The sequence below is a fragment of the Piliocolobus tephrosceles genome, chromosome 5, assembly GCF_002776525.5.
Source record: "Piliocolobus tephrosceles isolate RC106 chromosome 5, ASM277652v3, whole genome shotgun sequence".
NCBI classification, from domain to species: Eukaryota; Metazoa; Chordata; class Mammalia; order Primates; family Cercopithecidae; genus Piliocolobus; species Piliocolobus tephrosceles.
The window spans coordinates 129,787,019-129,808,145 of record NC_045438.1 but is presented as its reverse complement, the minus strand read 5'-3'; the positions used below and the strand labels follow the sequence as shown (position 1 = coordinate 129,808,145).

General features: G+C 41.0%; 1 protein-coding gene across 3 annotated transcripts in view; it reads left to right on the top strand.

Annotated features, from left to right (window-relative positions):
- The window catches only part of DNAH8 (dynein axonemal heavy chain 8), a 322,448-nt gene that overhangs the window by 208,334 nt on the left and 92,987 nt on the right, over positions 1-21,127 (top strand). For all 3 annotated transcript variants that reach the window (XM_026448101.2, XM_026448099.2, XM_026448100.1), the window contains 7 exons: positions 1,242-1,379; positions 2,522-2,649; positions 3,454-3,625; positions 8,876-9,031; positions 12,635-12,790; positions 15,171-15,353; positions 18,843-18,948. In XM_026448101.2, coding sequence (XP_026303886.1) covers positions 1,242-1,379; positions 2,522-2,649; positions 3,454-3,625; positions 8,876-9,031; positions 12,635-12,790; positions 15,171-15,353; positions 18,843-18,948 — 1,039 coding nt within the window. The remainder of the gene's footprint in view (positions 1-1,241; positions 1,380-2,521; positions 2,650-3,453; positions 3,626-8,875; positions 9,032-12,634; positions 12,791-15,170; positions 15,354-18,842; positions 18,949-21,127) is intronic.

Sequence of the window (21,127 nt, the reverse complement as noted above, 5' to 3'; positions counted from 1 at the left end):
AAAAAAAAAAAAAGAGACAGAGTTTCGTTCTGGCCCCTAGACTGGAGTGCAGTGGTGCAATCATAGCTTGCTGTAGCCTTGAATTCCTGGGCTTAAGCAATCCTCCTCCCTCAGCCTCCCAAACTGCTAGGATTATAGGTGTGAGCCACTGTGCCAGGCTGCAAATATTACATAGTTATATGTCAATATATTAGAAAATCTAAATGAAATAAAAATGTTATGGGAAAAGGAGCTAAATTCAAATAAACATTGAGAACAAAAATAAGAAAGGTGTCAAAGAACTTCTACCCTAGAAGGCTTTGGGCCTAGATTACTTTACTGATTATTTAAAATTTACAAGAAGCAGATCGTTACCACATTGTAGGACTTAGAAAAATATGAAAAACTACTGTTACAGTAATTTCACTTGCAGAATCTTTGAAATTGGATTGTTACCAAAGTAACAATCCTAAATGTTTACATATCCAATACTCACAACATTATTTGTAATAACTAAAAATGGGGGGTGGAGAAATGTATACAAGTAGGAAAAAGGTTAATTATGATACATCCAACATGTAGAATATCATGCAGTCACATAACTAATGTTCATGATGGACTTGGTACCTTCATAAAACGAAATGAAATAAAAAAAAATCAAAATGCCAATTACCAACTTCCTAACACAACACTCACAGGTTATGTCTGAGTAAAATCGGGGTAACTTTTGTTCTCCTTCCTATACATTGCTGCATTTTCCATGTTTTCTTATTGAATATTAATAATTAAAAAAAATTTTTTTTGAGACAGGGTCTCACTCTGTCACCCAGGCTAGAGTGCAGTATTGTGATCACAGGTCACTGTGGCCTTGACCTCCGGGGCCCAAGCGATCCTCCTGCTTCAGCTTCCAGAGTAGCTTGGACTACAGGTGCATGCCACCATACCCAGCTAATTTTTCTATTTTTTCTGTTGAAACAAGATCTCCCTGTTTTGCCCAGGCTGGTCTTGAACTGGGCTCAAGTGATCTTCAGCCTCCCAAAGTTCTGGGATTACAGGCGTCAGCCACTGCACCTGGCCAGTAACTAAAAATTTAAAAGTAATGAAATACCCTCCAAGACTCTGCTTTCCCAGCTGAAGACACTGAAACAGATGAGCTTGAAAGTCCCATGTAGTGCAGAAATTATGTGATTTGTGTTATCTACCAATTACAATCATGACCGTTTCGTGCAGCTAATACACTAACCATGTCTTCTTCTTTTCAGGCCAACTTGGCCAAGCAGGAAGGCCGGTTAGCAGTTGCTAATGCTGAGTTAGGGAAGGCACAAGCCCTGCTGGATGAGAAGCAAGCTGAGCTGGATAAAGTACAGGCAAAATTTGATGCAGCAATGAATGAGAAAATGGTGAGATTAAATATACAAAATCCCCAAAATGGTGTACTGAAACTTTATACAAGAGCATGCTATATTCGGAAATCAGGCAAATGGTTGTGATGACAAAATATTGGCCAGCATGCCTATCTGTTTTGGATCTTTGGTGCTCAAAATTTTTTTGTGTGTGTTTTCACTGATCAAGCTGTACCATCACTGATTTGAGGGTTAGAAAACTGGGTTTGAGATGCAGCTCAGACATTTGTTAATTGTGTGGTTTGGGGCAATCTACTTATCTCTGTTTGTAAAATGGGGATCCTGATATGACATCTTGGGATAGGATGTAAGCAATGGTGGTCTGGTAAATGTTTAACAGTCTAGTGTGCCATGCGGGGACAGGAAAGCCCAGATTTGTAATATTTGCTGATTTCTGTGGTGGAAATACTCCCATCACTGGCAATTCTAAACTACCAATGTAACGTCACTGAGCACAGATTTGGGAAAAGGTGCATGGCAGGACACCATTGCATACTATTTCCACCATCCAGATACAACGGCCTTAACGTCAAGAGCATAGATAATATTAACATTTAAATAATTAGGAAGTAAGCTTTTGTTATTTATTACTTTTGCTTTTAATATAATTTTTTAATTGTAAGCTTACATAGTTTAATTTTTAACAAAGGCTGTGTTTAGCACCAGCTCACAAATACTCTAAAAATTTAACAGTTGGCTCTTATGAGTTGGTCCAAGCCAGCTGCTGCATGCTACTGTTGTCTGGGATTTTTCCAGGAGAAAATACTTTGTAAATGGCAAAGAACTCAGGATTATTACTGCATCCAAGACATCGAAAGGGCAAATCTTATTGATTTGATTCTGTTTTGAAAATGTTCAATAGAAATACTATTTTAATTTATCTGATTAAAAGATAAATTATGTGATTTGGATTCTGTCTTACAAAATTACTTTCCTTGAAATTTCGTAAGGTAAAATCACTATATTATGAATGATCAAAATTTAATATGTGAAGTTTCATGCACACTGTATTTTTAGGTTATATTATTTTGCAAATTAAGAAATTCCCCTGTGTATTTTTATGTGTGTAAATAATGGATGTTTGTGTTAAGCACTTAGAAAAGTTTTTTTTTTGAGACATTCTCCCATTATGGCTGCAGGATTTGCTTAATGATGCTGATACGTGCCGGAAAAAGATGCAGGCCGCCTCCACTCTCATCGATGGGCTGAGTGGAGAAAAAGTCCGATGGACCCAGCAAAGTAAAGAATTCAAAGCTCAGATTAATAGGTGCGAATCTGGGTCTTCTTCACAGTCACTCTTTCTTTGTGGCATTAGAGAACATAAAGTCCATTTCCACAGTGAAATGCTTTTCTCTTCCATTTCCATGTGTTCATTTCTGAATCCCGTCATCTATGACAGTGCTTACAACTTAAATCATGCACTCTTAGGTGAAATACTATAGAGGGTGAAGAAGATTTTGTGAAATATTTTACATCTCAGCTGTGGTTCAGTATGAGAGTGCTTTTGATATTATTTGGATTTGCCAGGGCCATCTAGATGCTCTCTGTGCTTCACCTCAATGATTTTGAAAGTGTGGATCGATGGTTTGTTGTAAATGCAAGGCTGTGTTTTGCTGATGTCTATTGGTGTCCTTAGAAAACTTAAAAGAGTGTGCAATGAGAGAGGAGCAAGAAAATGGCAATAAACAAACAAATAAATATATAAATAAAAAGGGAGGGAAAAGAAAAAACGGCTTAACACAAGACTGAAATCTGAACAAGACCAAGGGACAGGATGGGGGAAGATACTTTCCGCACAGTACCAAGGCTCACAACCGTAGGCTTCAGGAGGAAGCCTTCTTTCTTGCTTCCTGACCACCCCACATGTAGCTACTCCCACCCACTTTTGGGTTTTGGGCTCCACTTTGCACGGTCTTTTCCGTGCCTGGCTACCAAGCATTAAGCAGGGGCAAAGAAGGATTTCCCCCAGTAACAGAGCAAAACTGTGACCTCTCAAACAACTTAGTGGAAGAGCTTAAAACATGTCAGGTGACTCACTTTGGGGAGGGGGCTGTGTGTTTTTTCTTCGCAGACTTGTAGGTGATATTCTGCTGTGCACGGGATTCCTTTCCTACCTTGGTCCTTTCAATCAGATATTTAGGAACTATTTGCTTAAAGATCAATGGGAAATGGAGTTGAGAACACGGAGAATTCCTTTCACAGAAAACCTGAATCTTATTTCAATGTTGGTGGATCCTCCAACCGTAAGTTTTACTTTCCCAATATTATTTGAATTTCAATCTCACTTTATTTCTTACTTACTAAGAAACCCGGCTGGGTGCAGTGTCTCACGTCTGTAATCCCAGCACTTTGGGAGGCCGAGGAGGGCAGATCATGAGGGCAGGAGTTCAAGACCAGCCTGACCAACATGGTGAAACCCCATCTCTACTAAAAATACAGAAGTTAGCTGGGCGTGACGGCGCGTGCCTGTAATCCCAGCTACTCAGGAGGCTGAGGCAGGAGAATCACTTTAACTGGGGAGGCAGAGATTCCGAGATCACGCCATTGCACTCCAGCCTGGGCAACAAGAGAAAAACTCCATCTCAAAAAAAAAAAAAAAAAAAAAGAGAAAAAAAAAAGAGGAAATCCAGGTTCATTAAATTTTTTCTTTAACTAGAAAGATTGATTTGAAAGTGCTTAAGAGTTTTTTAAAGGCCGGGCGCGGTGGCTCAAGCCTGTAATCCCAGCACTTTGGGAGGCCGAGACGGGCGGATCACGAGGTCAGGAGATCGAGACCATCCTGGCTAACACGGTGAAACCCCGTTTCTACTAAAAAATACAAAAAAACTAGCCGGGCGAAGTGGTGGGCGCCTGTAGTCCCAGCTACTCCGGAGGCTGAGGCAGGAAAATAGCGTGAACCCGGGAGGCGGAGCTTGCAGTGAGCTGAGATCAGGCCACTGCACTCCAGCCTGGGTTACAGAGCGAGACTCCATCTCAAAAAAAAAAAAAAAAGAGTTTTTAAAAAATAATTTTCTTTGTGGTATAAACGTTTCTTTGTGTTTTAAGTAATCTTGCTTCCAAATTAAGACCAATTGCATTGCTATGAACTGAAAGATCATTTGAGAGATATAGGCTTGCTAATACTGGGCCCTTCGTATAACTCTTCATTATTTACATCACTCCTGTGAAGTCATACTCTTTTTCAAACATTTTAGGCAAATGTAGGCATGATTTGTGCTGGTATTAACCTTATTTTCCTTATTTGCTATCTTTTTTAGTGTCTAATAACAGAACACAATAGCGTGTTCTGATGACCCTAAGTAATAGCAAGGCCTTTCATACTAACCTTCCTTGCTGGGAATTTGATGCCACTGTCAATTTCCAGTATATCTTGCAGAGCTTCTGTGGTAATAAATGCTTTCCAGGCAATTTGTATTCATGAGTTGCTTTTCTGATTTGCAAATCTGCTCTCCAGTTGCTGTTTCCTTAGGGGATGCCAAGCTATTAATTTCATGTTATCTGTATTTAAAAGTTAAAAACTAATCTTTTCCAATTCAAACATCGTTGAATTCACCCTTACAGGGAATAGATTATGTGTTGTAGATGCATTGGGCACTGGTGAAGCAACGTGGGCCAGAATATTCTTTATTAATTATGGCCTTTGGGGGTCCTGGGATAATTTAACAAAGGTGGAGGCTGGTTGGCTCATTGGATCTCTGATTATTTTATTTTATTTTATTTTTTTAGAGACAAAGTCTTGCTCTGTAGCCCAGACTGAAGTGCAGTGGTGTGATCATGGCTCACTGCAGCCTTAAATTCCTGAGCTCAAGTGACCCTCCCAGCCTCCCAAAATGCTGGGATTATAGGCATGAACCACTGCGCCTGTCTTGGTGATTTTATTGATCATGGGGCGGGAGGCTGGCAATCTGCTCTAAATTTGGAGAAGGAAATATTCACAAAAGTGTCATTGATGAGCTCCTGGTAATATAATAACTCATCTAATTTATCTCCAGCTATGCAATCACCCGTACATCATGCGGGCAGAACCAAAGGGCCGGAAGGGGAAGCTATCGGGCTAATTGCTTGGGACTTATCTTGGATTTGTTTTTCTAAGACCTGCCCAGCAGGCACAAAAGAACCAGCGACTAGGCAAAGGGTAGGAGCAAAACTGCAAGTTTATTTTTGGTAACCTAAGGTGGAGGGGGGAGAAGTCTGTCGGCCTCCGGCAAAGGAGGCCGGCAGAGTCCCCCGGTGGGGCTCTCGGACGGACTTCCCACAGTCCCGACATCCCGACGGGAGTGGGGCTGTGAGAAGGCCGCGTGGCTCAATGGCGGAGAGCGGCTTTTCTAGGAGTGGGAGGGCAATAGGTGGGGCACGGGCGTGTCAGGGGCGTTCCGCAGGTGCGACCAGGTAAATCTTGGTCTCTTCGGATTGACGTCACCTGGCGCATGCCCAGTTGATCTGCACCTTCCCGGGTCGCCGGCTGCATTTTCGCGCGCGCGGGAAGAGTTGGGGGTGGGGATGAAGAACCCGGAAGTGCACCATCTTGCCTCCGTTTGTCCAAACAGTCCAACCTTTTATTGGTAATAGTGATAAAGGGGCACCGTGGTCTGTCTGGCTACTTCCTACTGTTAAGGGGCGTCGTTAAGGTCAGGGCCCATGGTTGGTATTTGGACGCACGGATGAAAAATAAAATAAGGCACAGTATTAGTATAGGAATGAGGAATGGAAGCATTTGTTGGAATATGGGCAAAACTCAGAAGGATAGTCCTGGCAAGGTTGGGGAGTATGAGATAGTTAAGAAAATGTAGTAAGTTTGAGGCGAGTGGGGGAAAGCCAAACTGATTTCCACTGATTGCTTTCGGTAGGGGCCCTTTTTAGCTGGGAATGAGGAACGACTGCACAAAGTAATTGTTGGCCAGGCAGCAATTAAGGATTGGAGTTTTTTGTGGAGTGGATGGCTTTCCACTTACTCCTACTACAGAGATATTGGATGGAAGGCTAGGTCCAGAGAAGGACGGCAAAACAGAATAGGTAGCCTCGCTGTTGATTAAAAAATTAATTGTCTTACCCGCTACCAGGAGAGTTACCCACGGCTCAGCGAGGGTGATGGGGGTCCCCAAGTCTCAGCAACTTCAGTTGTCATCGTCCAGATGTAGGAGCTGGAAGGAGCTCCCAGGATCCTGGGAAATGGGGTCACGTGGAGGCGCGGCGCCTGTTCTCAGGGTGGGGCAATCAGACTTCCAGTTTCCTCCCTGCTGGCAAGCAGGGCAGGGGGGTTGCTGGTGGACAAGGGTTAGGACATTCACTGGCCTAATGTCCTGATGCCTTAAGGCTGCGTTGGGGCTCGGGGACCTTGCGGACACCTGTTGGCATAGTGTCCTGCCTTGCCGCACTTATAGCAGGCAGGCTCCTTTTGTAGCTTTGGAGTCTGTAGGGTGTGTGCTCTCTGGCCTGGGGTTACGACTGGGCTGTAAAGCTGCTGCTAGGAGCTGTAACTTCTGTTCGAGGCAAGCTTGCCATCTCCTCTCTGGAGTTATAGACCTTAAAGGCTAATTTAACTAGGTCTTGTATTGGTGTCTGAGGACCATCCTGTACCTTTTGAAGTTTTTACGAATGTCAGGAGCTGATTGAGAAATGAAATAAGACGCCAAAATGGTGGCCCCTGTGGGGGAGGCCGGATCTAACCAGGTATACTGGGTTAGAACCTCAGTCAGTTTAGGGCAGAGGTTAGGATAACCTGGAGGTCATGCCAAGTTAAGTCATAGGCCTGACAAAGGTATCTAAATTCCTTTATATGGTAGGATTAGCTGAGAAATCACCTAAACGCTTCTCAATTTTGGAAAGATCGGCCAATGAAAAAGGGACATGTACTCTGACTACCTCCTCCGCCCCAGCCACCTCTCGCAAAGGTGCTAACACTGTAGGAGGGTGTGGGCAGAGATAGGGGACATCAGCAGGGCACTTAGAGCGGGTGTGTGCAGAGACAGGAGACTCAAGACAGCCAGTTGGGGGCCCCGAAGGAGGCTGTGTGGATTACTAGTAGATAAGGAGGAGGAAGGAGGAGTCTGGATGGGGGGAGGAGGAGGAGGAGTCTGGGCAGGAAGGGAGGGGGTGGGGAGAGTGGGGAGAGAAGGAGTATAGGGACCAGAGCCTAAGGCCCAAAAGCCTTGTATGTAAATTTCGGACCACTTGCCTAGCCGCTGGCAGAAATTGCTGAGGTCAAAAAATTAAGCGCTTCCTCCTAAGGTCTTGTTCAAGCTGTAATTGGCTAGGAGGCACCCTAAGGGGGTGCTCTTTGGAAATTTGGACTGGGGGTTTCCCATTTGTTTCCTCTTTACCGACACAATGGACACAATGGAAGTGGATCTCTGCCTGGCTTCAAAGCGTCCTTTGGAACCAGCAGAGACAGACTGGAGGCTCTTGAAGCCAAAATGGAGATTACCTTCAGGCGGACGTCTCCGTCCTGAACCGGTCTCCCGAGCCACATGGTGGCTCCAAATGGACCTCGGACCTGCGCAGGATTTCTGGCCGAGGGAGGTAAAGAGGAGACAAGGGCACTTACCCCAGAGAGGCCGTGAGAGTGAGGGAAGCAGGTCTCAGGTCCTGGTCCGTCTGCAGCGTGGGAGCAGGAGGAGGTTCCTCAACCCCTAGAGGCCTGAGGAGGGGTCTCCTCCTGGGTCTTCGGCACCAACTGATTTGTTTTCTTAAGACCTGCCGAGCAGGCACCAAAGAACCAGCGGGTAGGCAAGTGTAGGAGCAAAACTGCACATTTATTTTTGGTAACCTAAGGTGTGGGGGAGAAGTCTGTCGGCCTCCGGCAAAGGAGGCCGGCAGAGTCCCCCGGTGGGGCTCTCGGACGGACTTCCCACAGTCCCGACATCCCGACAGGACTGGGGCTGTGAGAAGGCCGCGTGGCTCAATGGCGGAGAGCGGCTTTTCTAGGAGTGGGAGGGCAATAGGTGGGGCACGGGCGTGTCAGGGGTGTTCCGCAGGTGCGACCAGGTAAATCTTGGTCTCTTCGGATTGACGTCACCTGGCGCATGCCCAGTTGATCTGCACCTTCCCGGGTCGCCGGCTGCATTTTCACGCGCGCGGGAAGAGTTGGGGGTGGGGATGAAGAACCCGGAAGTGCACCATCTTACCTCCGTTCGTCCAAACAATCTTCTTCTCTGACATCTCATTATATTCACTATCTCCATTAACCCCAAATCAGGTTCAATATGCAGTCAACTTCCTATGATTCCCCTAAGTATGAAAATACAATGCAAAAGGATAAACCTTGTTTTGGGTGATTTAAGAAGGGATTCATTAGATTATAAATTTGGTTTTTTTTTATGTGAATGTTATTTTGTTCACATTTACAAGTTTGCTTTTTTAGAAGTACAAATTTCTTAGTCTCAAAGGAAAATAATGTCCATATTTTAAATTATTTTACTTTATGGTACTTTTAATTACTAATGAGGGCATTCCTGTTCTCCTTTGAATGGTGATATCCATTTCCTGTTGTTCAGATTGGTGAGTGGGGGCTACAGGGATTACCAGGAGATGATCTCTCAATTCAGAATGGCATTATTGTGACAAAGGCCACCAGATACCCACTCCTCATAGACCCACAAACTCAAGGCAAAACTTGGATTAAATCAAAGGAAAAAGAAAATGATTTGCAGGTATGTAGCATTTGGTGCAGGGGAAAGTAATCTTGAAATCAATGAAACTTTTTCAAAATTTCAATTGAATCTGCAGTCATAAAGTTGTCATCTCCATGACAAATGTTTGCTAATTCACACTCTTGAGTTTTGTAACAGCAATTTGGGGCAACAGCTCTGATTCTTTTCTCTCTTTTGTTCTCTCTTTGGATCCTCCCTCCTCCTCCTTGTACATTTCCCTGACTCCATTGTTTTTGCTAATATTGAATGTGGCTTTTGTTCCGGGCCTTGGGTTTGGTCCTATAGGAAAGTGGCAAATAGAATATTGTGATCCCTCAGTTCAAGACCATTCATGCCAACCTTGCTCAGGCTCTGGGTACTACGTAGCTTACTGAGTCCGGCTTTGGTACTTGCGTCTAATAAGGTGTTAATTTTAAGGTGGGGGTAGACAAGGGCAGGATTCCAACATTCCTGACACCCTTAGGGATTCTGTTACTATTGATATTTTAATTCAACTACCAATGTGGAATATTCAGTGTTTCCTAGACACTGTTCCCAGAGTTCTAAACCTCCTGCCCCCATATTTTTGCTTATACTATTTCTACTAACAAAAATGTCTTTTTCCACCCTCCACTTATATCCCAGATAAAAATCTCAGATATTCTTCAAAGTCCACATCCACCACTACCTCCATCACAACTTTTCTGTGTCCCCAGCACAATACAGCCTGTCCTGAATCCTCACAATGTCTTGTTTGCACTTCTGTTGTGGACTTAGAATCTGACTTAAGTTATTGTTCTTTGCACATTTATCTTTTATTTCTGCTGTACCATGAACTCATTGTTGGCCAAGTTTTATTCATCTTTACATGTTCTGCACTGCTCTTTTTGAGTTGAAATTCTGATATTTATTGAATTTAAGTGAATTTATCAAAGTGTGTCATCATTATAGAAAAAAAGAACCAGGAAAATAATGTGGTCATCTTGATGAATATGAAAAAAAAAGCACTTGGTAAAATTCAATGCCCATTCATGATCAAATTTCCAGCAAACTGGGAGGGATCTTCCTTAATTAGGTAAAAAGTTTCTTTTTACAAAATGCCATAACAAACATCATATTTAGTGGTGAAATATTGAAAGATTTCCTCCTGAGATCAGTGCTTCTCATGCAAGTGGATACAGCCCAGTGCTAGGAAGCACACCTAAATACCCCACCTCCTCAATACTCCAGAACACAATACATCAGTCTATGTTTACTAAGAAAACCCAGGGAAATCCTAGAATGGACCAGGCAATGTAAATAGAAGAGAAGAGTTAAAAGAAATAGTGTCCATTTCCATGAAGCTTCTTAGGGGCCACATTTTCAAGGGTGCACAAATGTGGTATACCAGAACACTTCTTAGTTTCTGCAGCCAGGTCAACTATAACTTGTCCCTGGCCCCATTCTGCTTGGCTCCCCTGGCTTTCAATCTCACTGCTCATCTTATTCTTGGAACCTTGCCTGGACCTCCTTAACTCAATGCATGCTCCTGTGTCACTTGGCCATGAATGCTGTTTTTTCTGGTCATAGCTTTAGCTCTCCATTTCAGGATTAAATTCACTGATAGTCTTCACTAATGTCCTTTCTGATGCAACCCAGTCCCAGGAACCTTCTTGCAGAAGGAACAGAAATATGCCCAAGACACTTTCTTATTTTAAAAATCATCCACTGCTGGGATGGAAATAGACTGAATTATATTCTTTTTACTCAGACAACATTATTTTCTTATGTGGATAAGCACATGTACAAACACATGCAAATGAAACACGAAGCATGGTTTATATGCCCAGGGCTGTGGTCAACCTTGGCAGCTTTGTTTGCCAAGCCTACCTTCAATGCCATCTCCAGGACCTACAGCTCTGACTTGTGGAAAGAGAGTGTATTTACTAAGCCTCGCTATCAGGAATTCACTGGTCACCTTGTAAAGACCCAATACCAGTCTCTGTGCAGGTGAACCAGGCTCTGGTGGTGGTTACCACATACATAGTGTTTCACAAGAAAAATCAAATGAAATAAACCTGAAATTAGGATTCCAAAATATTATTTCAAGTTTATAAAAGACATTGAAGATGATTGAAGATAATTATCTCCTTACTTGGGAAAGAAATCACAAAAATAGAATTTACCCCTTGAGAAATAAAGCAGGATATAAGCAAATTTAGTCTTACTGGTGCTTTTCTTCACCTTGTTTATTAAGTTCATAAAAGCTCTTTGTTTAGGTTCTTTTACCTTATTAACTTATAGGAAGGTCTTTACAGCACATTATTTGTATAAAGAAAGCTATTCATCCAGGGAAGCAACTTCCTTCATGTGCAGAATTTCTTTTTAGTTATTTCCTTTTTAATTAAAACAGGACAAAAGCAGGCTGATTTAAGTTTTATATTTCGTATCTTCTTTTTATCATAGTAATTGAGAGATACATATTTAATTCCATTCTCCTAATTACCTGTTGTCCCAGTGGGTTCTTCCTTGCATCTTATGGTCTGCCCCCACAATAGCATAAGACATTAGTTGAATTCAGAAGATAGGATACAACAAGTTGAGAAATGAGCCTTTGGGAATCCTCACAGTAAGGCAGGGGGAGGGATCCTAGGCAATATAAGGGTTCAAATCCAATTGGCTCATGCAGAGAGCAACCAGTACAGTGTGTCTATTTTAACTAATAACAAACGCATTAAACTAAACACGGAGGACCCTACCAGGAATTCAGAATTGTAGTTTTAAAAAAGGTAAGTATATATAAAGTCAATGTATAGTCTTTTAGGTTGACTTATGGAAAGTGTTAAATTCTTCCCAGTAGGAGACAGAATACATGGATAGACCTGCGATACGACTCAATATATCATTTCTGACGTTCTTTTTTTTTTTTTTTTTTGAGACGGAGTCTCGTGCTGTCACCCAGGCTAGAGTGCAGTGGCCGGATCTCAGCTCACTGCAGGCTCCGCTTCCTGGGTTTACGTCATTCTCCTGCCTCAGCCTCCCAAGTAGCTGGGACTATAGGCGCCTGCCACCTTGCCCGGCTAGTTTTTTGTATTTTTTAGTAGAGACAGGGTTTCACGGTGTTAGCCAGGATGGTCTCGATCTCCTGACCTCGTGATCCGCCCATTTTGGCCTCCCAAAGTGCTGGGATTACAAGCCACCATGCCCAGCTCTGACATTCTTATGTTTACTTTTTATCACTTACTCATCTTGTAGGGGTCCTGAGAAAATAAATGAATATCCAGATATTCAAGTTGCTTTGCTTTCTCTGAGTGATTATAGCTATGTGAGTTTGAAAGGATTAATCCTTTAATATTTTCTTCCATGTGTCAGGACCAGAACTCTGACATTCCATCTGAGCAATGCCCCTTGATCCTCCTCTTTTGATCAGAGAGACCCCATTACACACCCAGACCCCATTCAACAAAATCATGACTCACAAAGTGTTAGAAATTAATTTTTGTGTGTTACTTTAATTTTTTTAAGTAAGTTTTCCTGTATTGCCCTTAAAATTCTTGGTTACCTGTCCAAAAAATCTCTTAGTTTCCCGTAGCGATGGGCACATTCTTTGTAACGCTGATAGACCAATGAGTTCTTTCTGTTTAGGTGACATCTCTGAACCATAAATATTTTCGCACACACTTGGAAGACAGCCTTTCCTTGGGCCGACCCCTTCTCATTGAAGACATTCGTGAAGAGCTGGATCCAGCCTTGGATAATGTATTAGAAAAGAATTTTATTAAATCTGGCACCACTTTCAAGGTGAGCTTTGTTAAAAAAAAAAAAAAGAATTAAGAAAGAGAAAGAAAGAAAAGAACAATGGTGACATCTACTTATCTTTTTGAGCATAGCAGCAAATGCAATTTCCTTTAGGTAGTAGTATTTGGTACATCGGAAATAAACTATTTCCAGACTGATACTTCAGTGTTTCTTTCTATTTTTTATAGCATATAAAAATTGCTGAGGTGGGGGCAATATTTTGGTAAGAGCAGTCATTTAGCTGAAACTAAATAACGTTAAGGAAATACATTGTCTGGTCTTAATATGTTAGTGCAACACAATATATATATATGTTTAAGCAACTCTTGATATTGGTTTTGCAAGTCTTATATGTATACATTTTTACAAAATAACCTGAATTTCTTCCCTGGAGGAAATGACATTTTAATAAAGTCTATACACATTGATTTGGTCATTTATCTCTTTATTTTCAGTCTAAGTTCATTGACTTTGTTGGAAGCTGTGGAATATTGTTTTCAATTGTTGGTGATGAATTGTTTTCAATATGTATAAGTGTTTCATTTTTAATTCATGCCATTCTTTACCTTTAGGCTTTTTCGGTTTTATAACAGCATTTCTGATTGGGTGTTTTTCGCTTTGGATAACTTAATTTCATGAATATTAGTGAATAAGTAAAAAATGAATATTTTCTCATTAAACAAAGACAGATTTATTCAGAAAAATTTTCTTCATAATGTGAAATCTTTCATATGCCACATTTTAAAAAATTCATTCAGCAAAGTTTATGAAGCATCCAATATATACTTAAGCCTTTATGAGTTTATAGGGGGGGAAATAAATAAAGCCCAGTTAGTGTTCTGAAGCTTAGCATCATATTCTATGAGATTAGAGGGTAAAATTTCTCTTTTTCATAAAAAGAAGCTAAGAACAAAATTTTGGTGACTTGCTTGGATATTATGGACTCATCCACAATTTTGAACTGCATTTAAAAAATATTTAATCCACAAGTAAAGATCATATATATTTAAACTGTACAATGTGGTAATTTGGTATACATATACATTGTACAATGATTACCACAATCAAATTAACACATCCATCACCACACATGCTATACCTTAGATACCTGAAACTTGTTCATCTTATAACTGAAAGTGTGTACACTTTGACCAACCTCTCCCCATGTCTCCCATCCCCTACCCCGCTGGCAACCACTGTTCTATTCTCGGCTTCTGTGAGTTTGACTTTTTTAGATTTCACATGTGAGATCATACAGTGTTTATCTGTGTCTGGCTTATCTTGTGTGGCATATTTAATATGCCAAAGGAGGTTGTAGACTCTCCATTCCTGAAGGTCTTTTTTTTTTTTTTTTTTTTTTTGAGGCGGAGTCTCGCTCTGTCGCCCAGGCTGGAGTGCAGTGGCCGGATCTCAGCTCACTGCAAGCTCCGCCTCCCGAGTTCATGCCATTCTCCTGCCTCAGCCTCCCGAGTAGCTGGGACTACAGGCGCCCGCCACCTCGCCCGGCTGGATTTTTGTATTTTTTAGTAGAAACGGGGTTTCACCGTGTTAGCCAGGATGGTCTCCATCTCCTGACCTCGTGATCCGCCCGTCTCGGCCTCCCAAAGTGCTGGGATTACAGGCTTGAGCCACCGCGCCCGACCCCTGAAGGTCTTTTAAAAGATCCTAGATTTTTATCTGCAGTGTGAAGGCATAATGCCTTAGAATGTGATGGTGGCCTTAGTGATGTTTTCAGTCACATGCAGAATTAAGAGTAACCAGAGATTTAAGTCATTTAAAAATTCTGTGATTGCCACCTGATTTTTAGATAGCAAAAACCAATTTTTTTTCAACATGCTGCAAATAGTAGTGTTTAAGATAAATGTTACCTTTTTGAAAAAAGTTGGCATTTTTCCTTTAAAAATTACATTAACTTTTTCTGTTATCAAATATGCTTCAGATATACCTATGAAATTAAAAAAATAAAATTTTCTATAAACACAGCAAATTTCCACAGTAGGAAAGAATTTTCTTAACCGGGGGAAAAAATAGCAGCTCCTGTACTACAAACAACTGATGGGAGTGATAAGTACTCGCTAAGGTGTTAAAGTCAAATCTTAGATGTGTCTAAGTTTTCCTTTATTCACCATTTGCTTTGGATAACTTTTTCATTTGATTTGCTTGGGATCATTGCTAAAAACATCACCAGGCAGGAGTACAATTCTAAATTATTCTAAATTTAATAGGCTTTATTATTTAAGATTAGTGATTAAAATTTTTTAACTTTCCTTCCCAATTTATTCCAGTTTCACAGCACTGACAGGTAAATTCTTTTCTAAATTGAACCCAAGTTCCTTTCCCTGTCCTTTAAACTGTTTTTTATTTTATATGTGAATTTATGTAGGTGAAAGTCGGTGATAAGGAATGTGATATCATGGATACATTTAAACTTTACATTACTACAAAGTTACCAAACCCTGCTTTTACCCCGGAGATTAATGCTAAAACATCAGTCATTGATTTCACTGTTACAATGAAAGGACTTGAGAATCAATTACTAAGGAGAGTAATTCTAACAGAGAAACAGGTAATCTCTCTCTCAAGGTAAAGAATTTCTGCTTATAATAAATGCTTAAAATGTATTGAGAAATTGCTAAGTATGTGAAAAAGAAAAAAAATTTAAAAACCATATTTGTCCTTGTTAACATATTTCTTTTGCAGCCTTAATTCCTGTCAAGAAATCATGTAACTCATCTTCTCATCCAGCCTCAAACACACACACACACACACACACACACACACACACACACACACACACCCCTCTTTCCACTTCTGTCTTTAAACTTCTAGGTGTACTGACTATCTATAGTCCTTGTCTTGGGGACACCTGAAAACATCAATAAAACAATGATTGAGAGAAAAAGAAATTGCTCTGAATGGCTCTTATTTCCACTGTAGTAGTTTCAACTACTTCAGTCCAATAATCTAATGATATAGGGAGCCATGCCTTTATTTCTAATTAAATGAAATTTGCACTAAAGCAGGGAAATTAAGTCTAACTGAGGGTTCTAATAAAATGAAGAACAGCTTAGGACTTGAAGATTTTAAGAAACTGATACAAGATTAAACTAATTTTTAAGTTGATGCTCAGAAAACATTAAGTTTTATGCATAAAATATAATTGCATAAAAATATAATGTTATGTATCTGCATTATAAAGTACATTTGCATAAAATATGAGAAAGTAATTAATTTTAGAATGAAAGATTCAAGGCAAGGCAAGGTTAGAAATAATAAGAGCAGCAAGGCATGAAGTGGATGGGAGAGAAAACAGAAGGACAAGAGAGGAAAACAGAGGAGGGAAAAGAGGAGATGGGAATCCAGGGTCCCAGACACAGGAAAGACATCCAAGAAGGGAGAGAGAAATGACACAGACACCAGAGAAATAGACTCAGTGAAAGGCAGCATCCTGCCTGGCTCATGGACAGCTCACCAAGGGACAGGCCCTTGAAAGGTGGCTGGTCTGGTGGAGTGAAAAGGGCACAGTCCCAGCTTTGCCTCTCTTAGTTGTTTGATCTTAGTTTCCAGTAAACCTGGGGCTTATGCAGTCCAGGAAGGGAACCTGTTCCTCTTCCACAGCCAGGCAGAGATGGCCCTGGCCCGGCAATTCACTGTTCCCATCGCCTCTCAGGATCCCATGCTGTTAACTGTTGACGATTAGTCCCTTGTGGTCTAATTGGTGCTGTGGGTTTATTTTGAGATGATTCCTCGCTGGTCTAGATCCCCCCTGCAGGCTGCATTAACCTCCAGAAGTCAAGCAACTCCACTGCCCAGAGGTCCTCAGGGCTCCCCACACCTGCTTTTCTCATTCCCTAGCTTCCTCTTCAAGAGAAGTGCTAAGGTGCTCATAGCAACCTTGTTGGAGAAAAAAAATGCACATTTAATATGCAGGAGGGTATTCTAAACATTACATTTAACCCTTCCAACAATCCTCCTATTACACCCACATTTTTACAGAGGAGCAAATGGAGACCTAAGACAATAAGGGTCTTCATCTATAACAGCACAGGGACTTTGCAGCCTGCCAGACCTCCTAGATAAGCCTTACAGGTCCTGCTATGAAGTTTAGCAAGAGTCCACTGTGCTATGATATCTGATATCCAGAAAAGGAAGCTAATATGATTTCATTTTGTCCATGTATTCCTATACTGCCACCCAGGGGTGACCATTTTAATGAAAATGACTAACTGGTTATTTCCCTGCAAATAGAGCAATGCTCTTCATCGCACCATCAAATCCTGCCACCCTGTAAGTACAATGCCAATAACACTAGTCTTGGAGTTGGAGGACAAGGGTATTAGGCTGTTATAACATGCAGCTGGTTACTGGCAGAGACCAGCCTAATATCCTTGTTATTCAGAGTTCATATTTCTGGGTCCTCGGCTTTTCCAAATGTAAAATAAAGAAACTGGACTAAATTCAGCACATTTCAATTTGACAAATATTTATTGGGTTGAGTTTCTTCTCTACAATGCCTCAAGTTAAGTACTGTCAATAACACAAAGATGAATAGGAAAGTTTACGTATCTGTCTTCTAGATGCATAAACCGTAGTTGGAGGGAAATAATCTACTCATAGATTGTGATACAATCTGAGGTCAAGAGTTTGAGACCAGCCTGGCCAACATGGTGAAACCCCGTCTCTACTAAAAATACAAAAATTAGCCGGGTGTGGTGGTGGTGCACGCCTGTAGTCCCAGCTACTCAGGAGGCTGAGGCAGGAGAATCGCTTGAACCCGGGAGGCAGTGGTTGCAGTGAGCCGAGATCACACCACTGCATTTTAGCATGGGCATCAGAGGGAGACTCCATCTCAAACAAACAAACAAAACACACACACAAAAAACCCCCCAAAAAACAAAATAAACTATATTAGATGTACAGATAAAGACTGTGCCATGACTTTTGATTGACTGGTTCAGGAAGATTTTCTGAAAATAATGAAATTTCTGAAGCAATTTTCCCAGAAACTTTCCCAAATAAGTTTTAAAACACCTTCTTTTAATATAATTCTACATGCAACATGTGATTCTGTATAAAGTCAGAAAAAAATGTTATGAGGATTATTATTGAGATGATTTCAATGTAGACTCTACATTTAGTGAGAGTATCAGTGATACTGACACATCGCTCTCAGTGTTAAATTTCCTGATTTTGAATATTGGACTATGCTTATGTAAGAGTGACCTGGTTCTTCAGAGATTTGCTAAAGCGTTTAGGGGTAAAGGGACATGACATCCGAGAGTGATTCAGCAGTAGTAATAATAATGATACCAATAATGACAATATTATGTTTTCTATAAAGATATAGCGATAAAGCAAAATGTGATTTGGTGAATCTAGGTGAAGGCTGTATGAAAGTTCCTTGTATTAGGCTTGCAACTTTTTTGAATGCTTGAAATTTTTTCAAAATATAATTTTAAAAATATATCATTTTATGTAAGAAAAAAATACCCTGTAAACATTCAAGTTTGCCTTCTGTAGAAGGAGATACAAATAAAATGGAAAATGGGTTTGTATTGGCAACTGGCTGTGCCAAACCAGGTACCTGGGGCTCCCATAGGAACCAGGCCAAGAGCTCACATTTAATCTGGGTAGCCCCTTGGTTTCTTGGTGTTAGTGCCTTTTTGTTTCTACTTGTTCTGACTACAAATAAAGATAGCATTTCTTACAGAAGCAGTGTGGGAACAGGGCCAAGAGAACGGGACATGCTATTTATAAACTTCAAGCTGGCAAGAGAGCTTGGGGTAATTGGGCAAAATTGTTTAGCAGAATTGTCTGGTGCCTGCCAGTATAAGTGCTGTGGAACCTTAATGACAGTGGGCATAATTAAAAAAAAATTTCCACAGAATCAAAAATATGGATAGATAGATTTGTAGTAATGATAGTAATTTCTTCTGCCATTCAAAAGGTACTTTGGTTTAAACTTTAAAAATGGTTAATAAATACTAGTGAGTTGGATTTGCTATAATAACTGGTAATTATAGTTCCAATGTTATTTTTTGTTTTTTAATGACAGGAGTTAGAGTCTGAGAGGGTTAAACTTTTGGAGGATGTTACTTTTAATAAGCGGAAGATGAAAGAACTTGAAGATAACCTCCTCTATAAATTAAGTGCTACAAAAGGTATTGTGTTATTAAGAAGTAATGAAATAACAGATTCTGAATAAGGATTTCATTTACACTGTTTTCAATGCCCTCATGACTATAGATGTTAGGAAATAGTCATGTTATCAATGCAAAAACAAGCAAGGCAATTTCCATCTAGACATTAAAGAGGGACGGCAGAGAATCTGATTTTTAAATTAGCAAATAGAGACTGAGCATCTGAGAATAACACAATTTTCTTGATATAATTGCTTTCTCCTGAGAAAAATAAGGGCTCCTGATAGAGCTAGGTAACTCATTATAGGTTAATTTGCTTGCCCCAGAGAAACTAATGTGCTCAATCTATTTTTTTTTTCTTTTGAGGCAGAGTCTCGCTGTGTCTCCCAAGCCAGGTGCAGTGGCTCACGCCTATAATCCCGGCACTTTGGGGGACCAAGGCGGGCAGATCACCTGAGGTCAGGAGTTTGAGACCAGCCTGGCCAACATGGCAAAACTCACTCTATTTGTTTTTTAGATTGATTATTTCATTTGGCATTGAAATGGAGTTACTGCAATGAGTTATGACACGTGTAATCTGCGTCAGAGGAGCTTGGGTACCAAAGGCCCAGCTTACCCTCTACTTGGCTTGATCTCCCACTTTAGATGGGAAAGATATGTTCTCCTCTGGGTAGCCAAATCATCATGTCACACCTCAATTTGAGGATGTACTCTCTCTGCAATATATAAAAAGAAAATTTTATCCAATAAAATCAACAAACATTATATTGTTCTGTAGCAGGCAAATCACAGCAACCTGAATTCTACTACCTTATTAGAAGTGAATGAATACTTCCCAACTGCACCTTAATTCCGGGATGTTATTTAAACAAGTCCGACCCTCCAGAAATACTGTACCTTTATGGTGAGGTCGGTGAAAAGTCTTTTTATCTGCCTACTTGTACTGCTCCTGCTAGTGAAGCTGTCTGTCTCTTGGTCCAGTGACTCCTCCCAACCATTTGGGATACCCCTGGGCATTAAAAATATAGCAGGCAGAGCTGGGAGTTGCTCCCTAGTCTAGCCAAGGGTGTGCTGGATCAAGACCTCTTTCCTTGGGGTTAATCCCAAGTTGGACTTCCACATTAGACAGCATGCCCATCAGAGTAACACAGCCCTTCCTGCAGCACTCACCTGCCGTCCAGAACTCTAGGGTAGGCCAGAGTGCTGCTGTTTGCAGATATGGGGATTGTTAGCTCAGTACATCCAAGGTGTCTTTCCTTAGATTTTAATTTTAAAACCAAATTCATTGTTGTAAGCATCTACTATTTCTATTAAAAACAATAATTTTAAAAAGGATGAGTTCATGTCCTTTGTAGGGACATGGATGAAGCTGGAAACCATCATTCTCAGCAAAGTAACATAAGAATAGAAAACCAAGCACCGCATGTTCTCACTCATAAGTGGGAGTTGAACAGTGAGAACACTTGGACACAGGGAGGGGAACATCACACACGGGGGCCTGTCAGGGGGTAGGGACTGGGGGGAGGGATAGCATTAGGAGAAATACCTAATGTAGATGACGGATTGATGGGTGCAGCAAAGTAACATGGCCCATGTATACCTATGTATCCAACCTGCACGTTCTGCACATGTACCCCAGAACTTAAAGTATAATAATAATAATAAAAAAAAAATAATGAAAGGCAAAACTAAAAATAAAATTCAAGTTTCTCTTCCTGGTGAGACATTTTCACTATGCCCAATTTACTCTTGTTAGAGACAGAGGGATTAGAGTTTTCTATAGCAACGACTGTTCTACTAAAGCAGCGTGAGGAAAGAGTGTACCATTCAACTACCAGCATGACAGCCCAGTGTGAAGTGTTCAGGTTAGCTCACACCCTGAGACAAGTGGGCTGGACAAGCTGTGACACTTGAGGAGAGCTACCAAGATGACAATGGGGGTGAAGCCTATCACATGGGGAACAGCACAGACCTCTGGAGACATGATCATTGTCTTGAGACGTGTGAAGACCCAATCAAATGGGTCTTTTGCTTTTTCAGATGTTTAGGCAGAGTGGGGGATAGTCTGTCAGTGGGAATGTTTAGAAGCCTTCAGGCATTGGATGGTAGTTGGACTAGAAGCTTTTTGGTGTCTTAAGATTCTACTGTACCAGTGGTCTTCCTGACTTTGGAGTCATCAAGTTGAAAGCTAACAGTATTT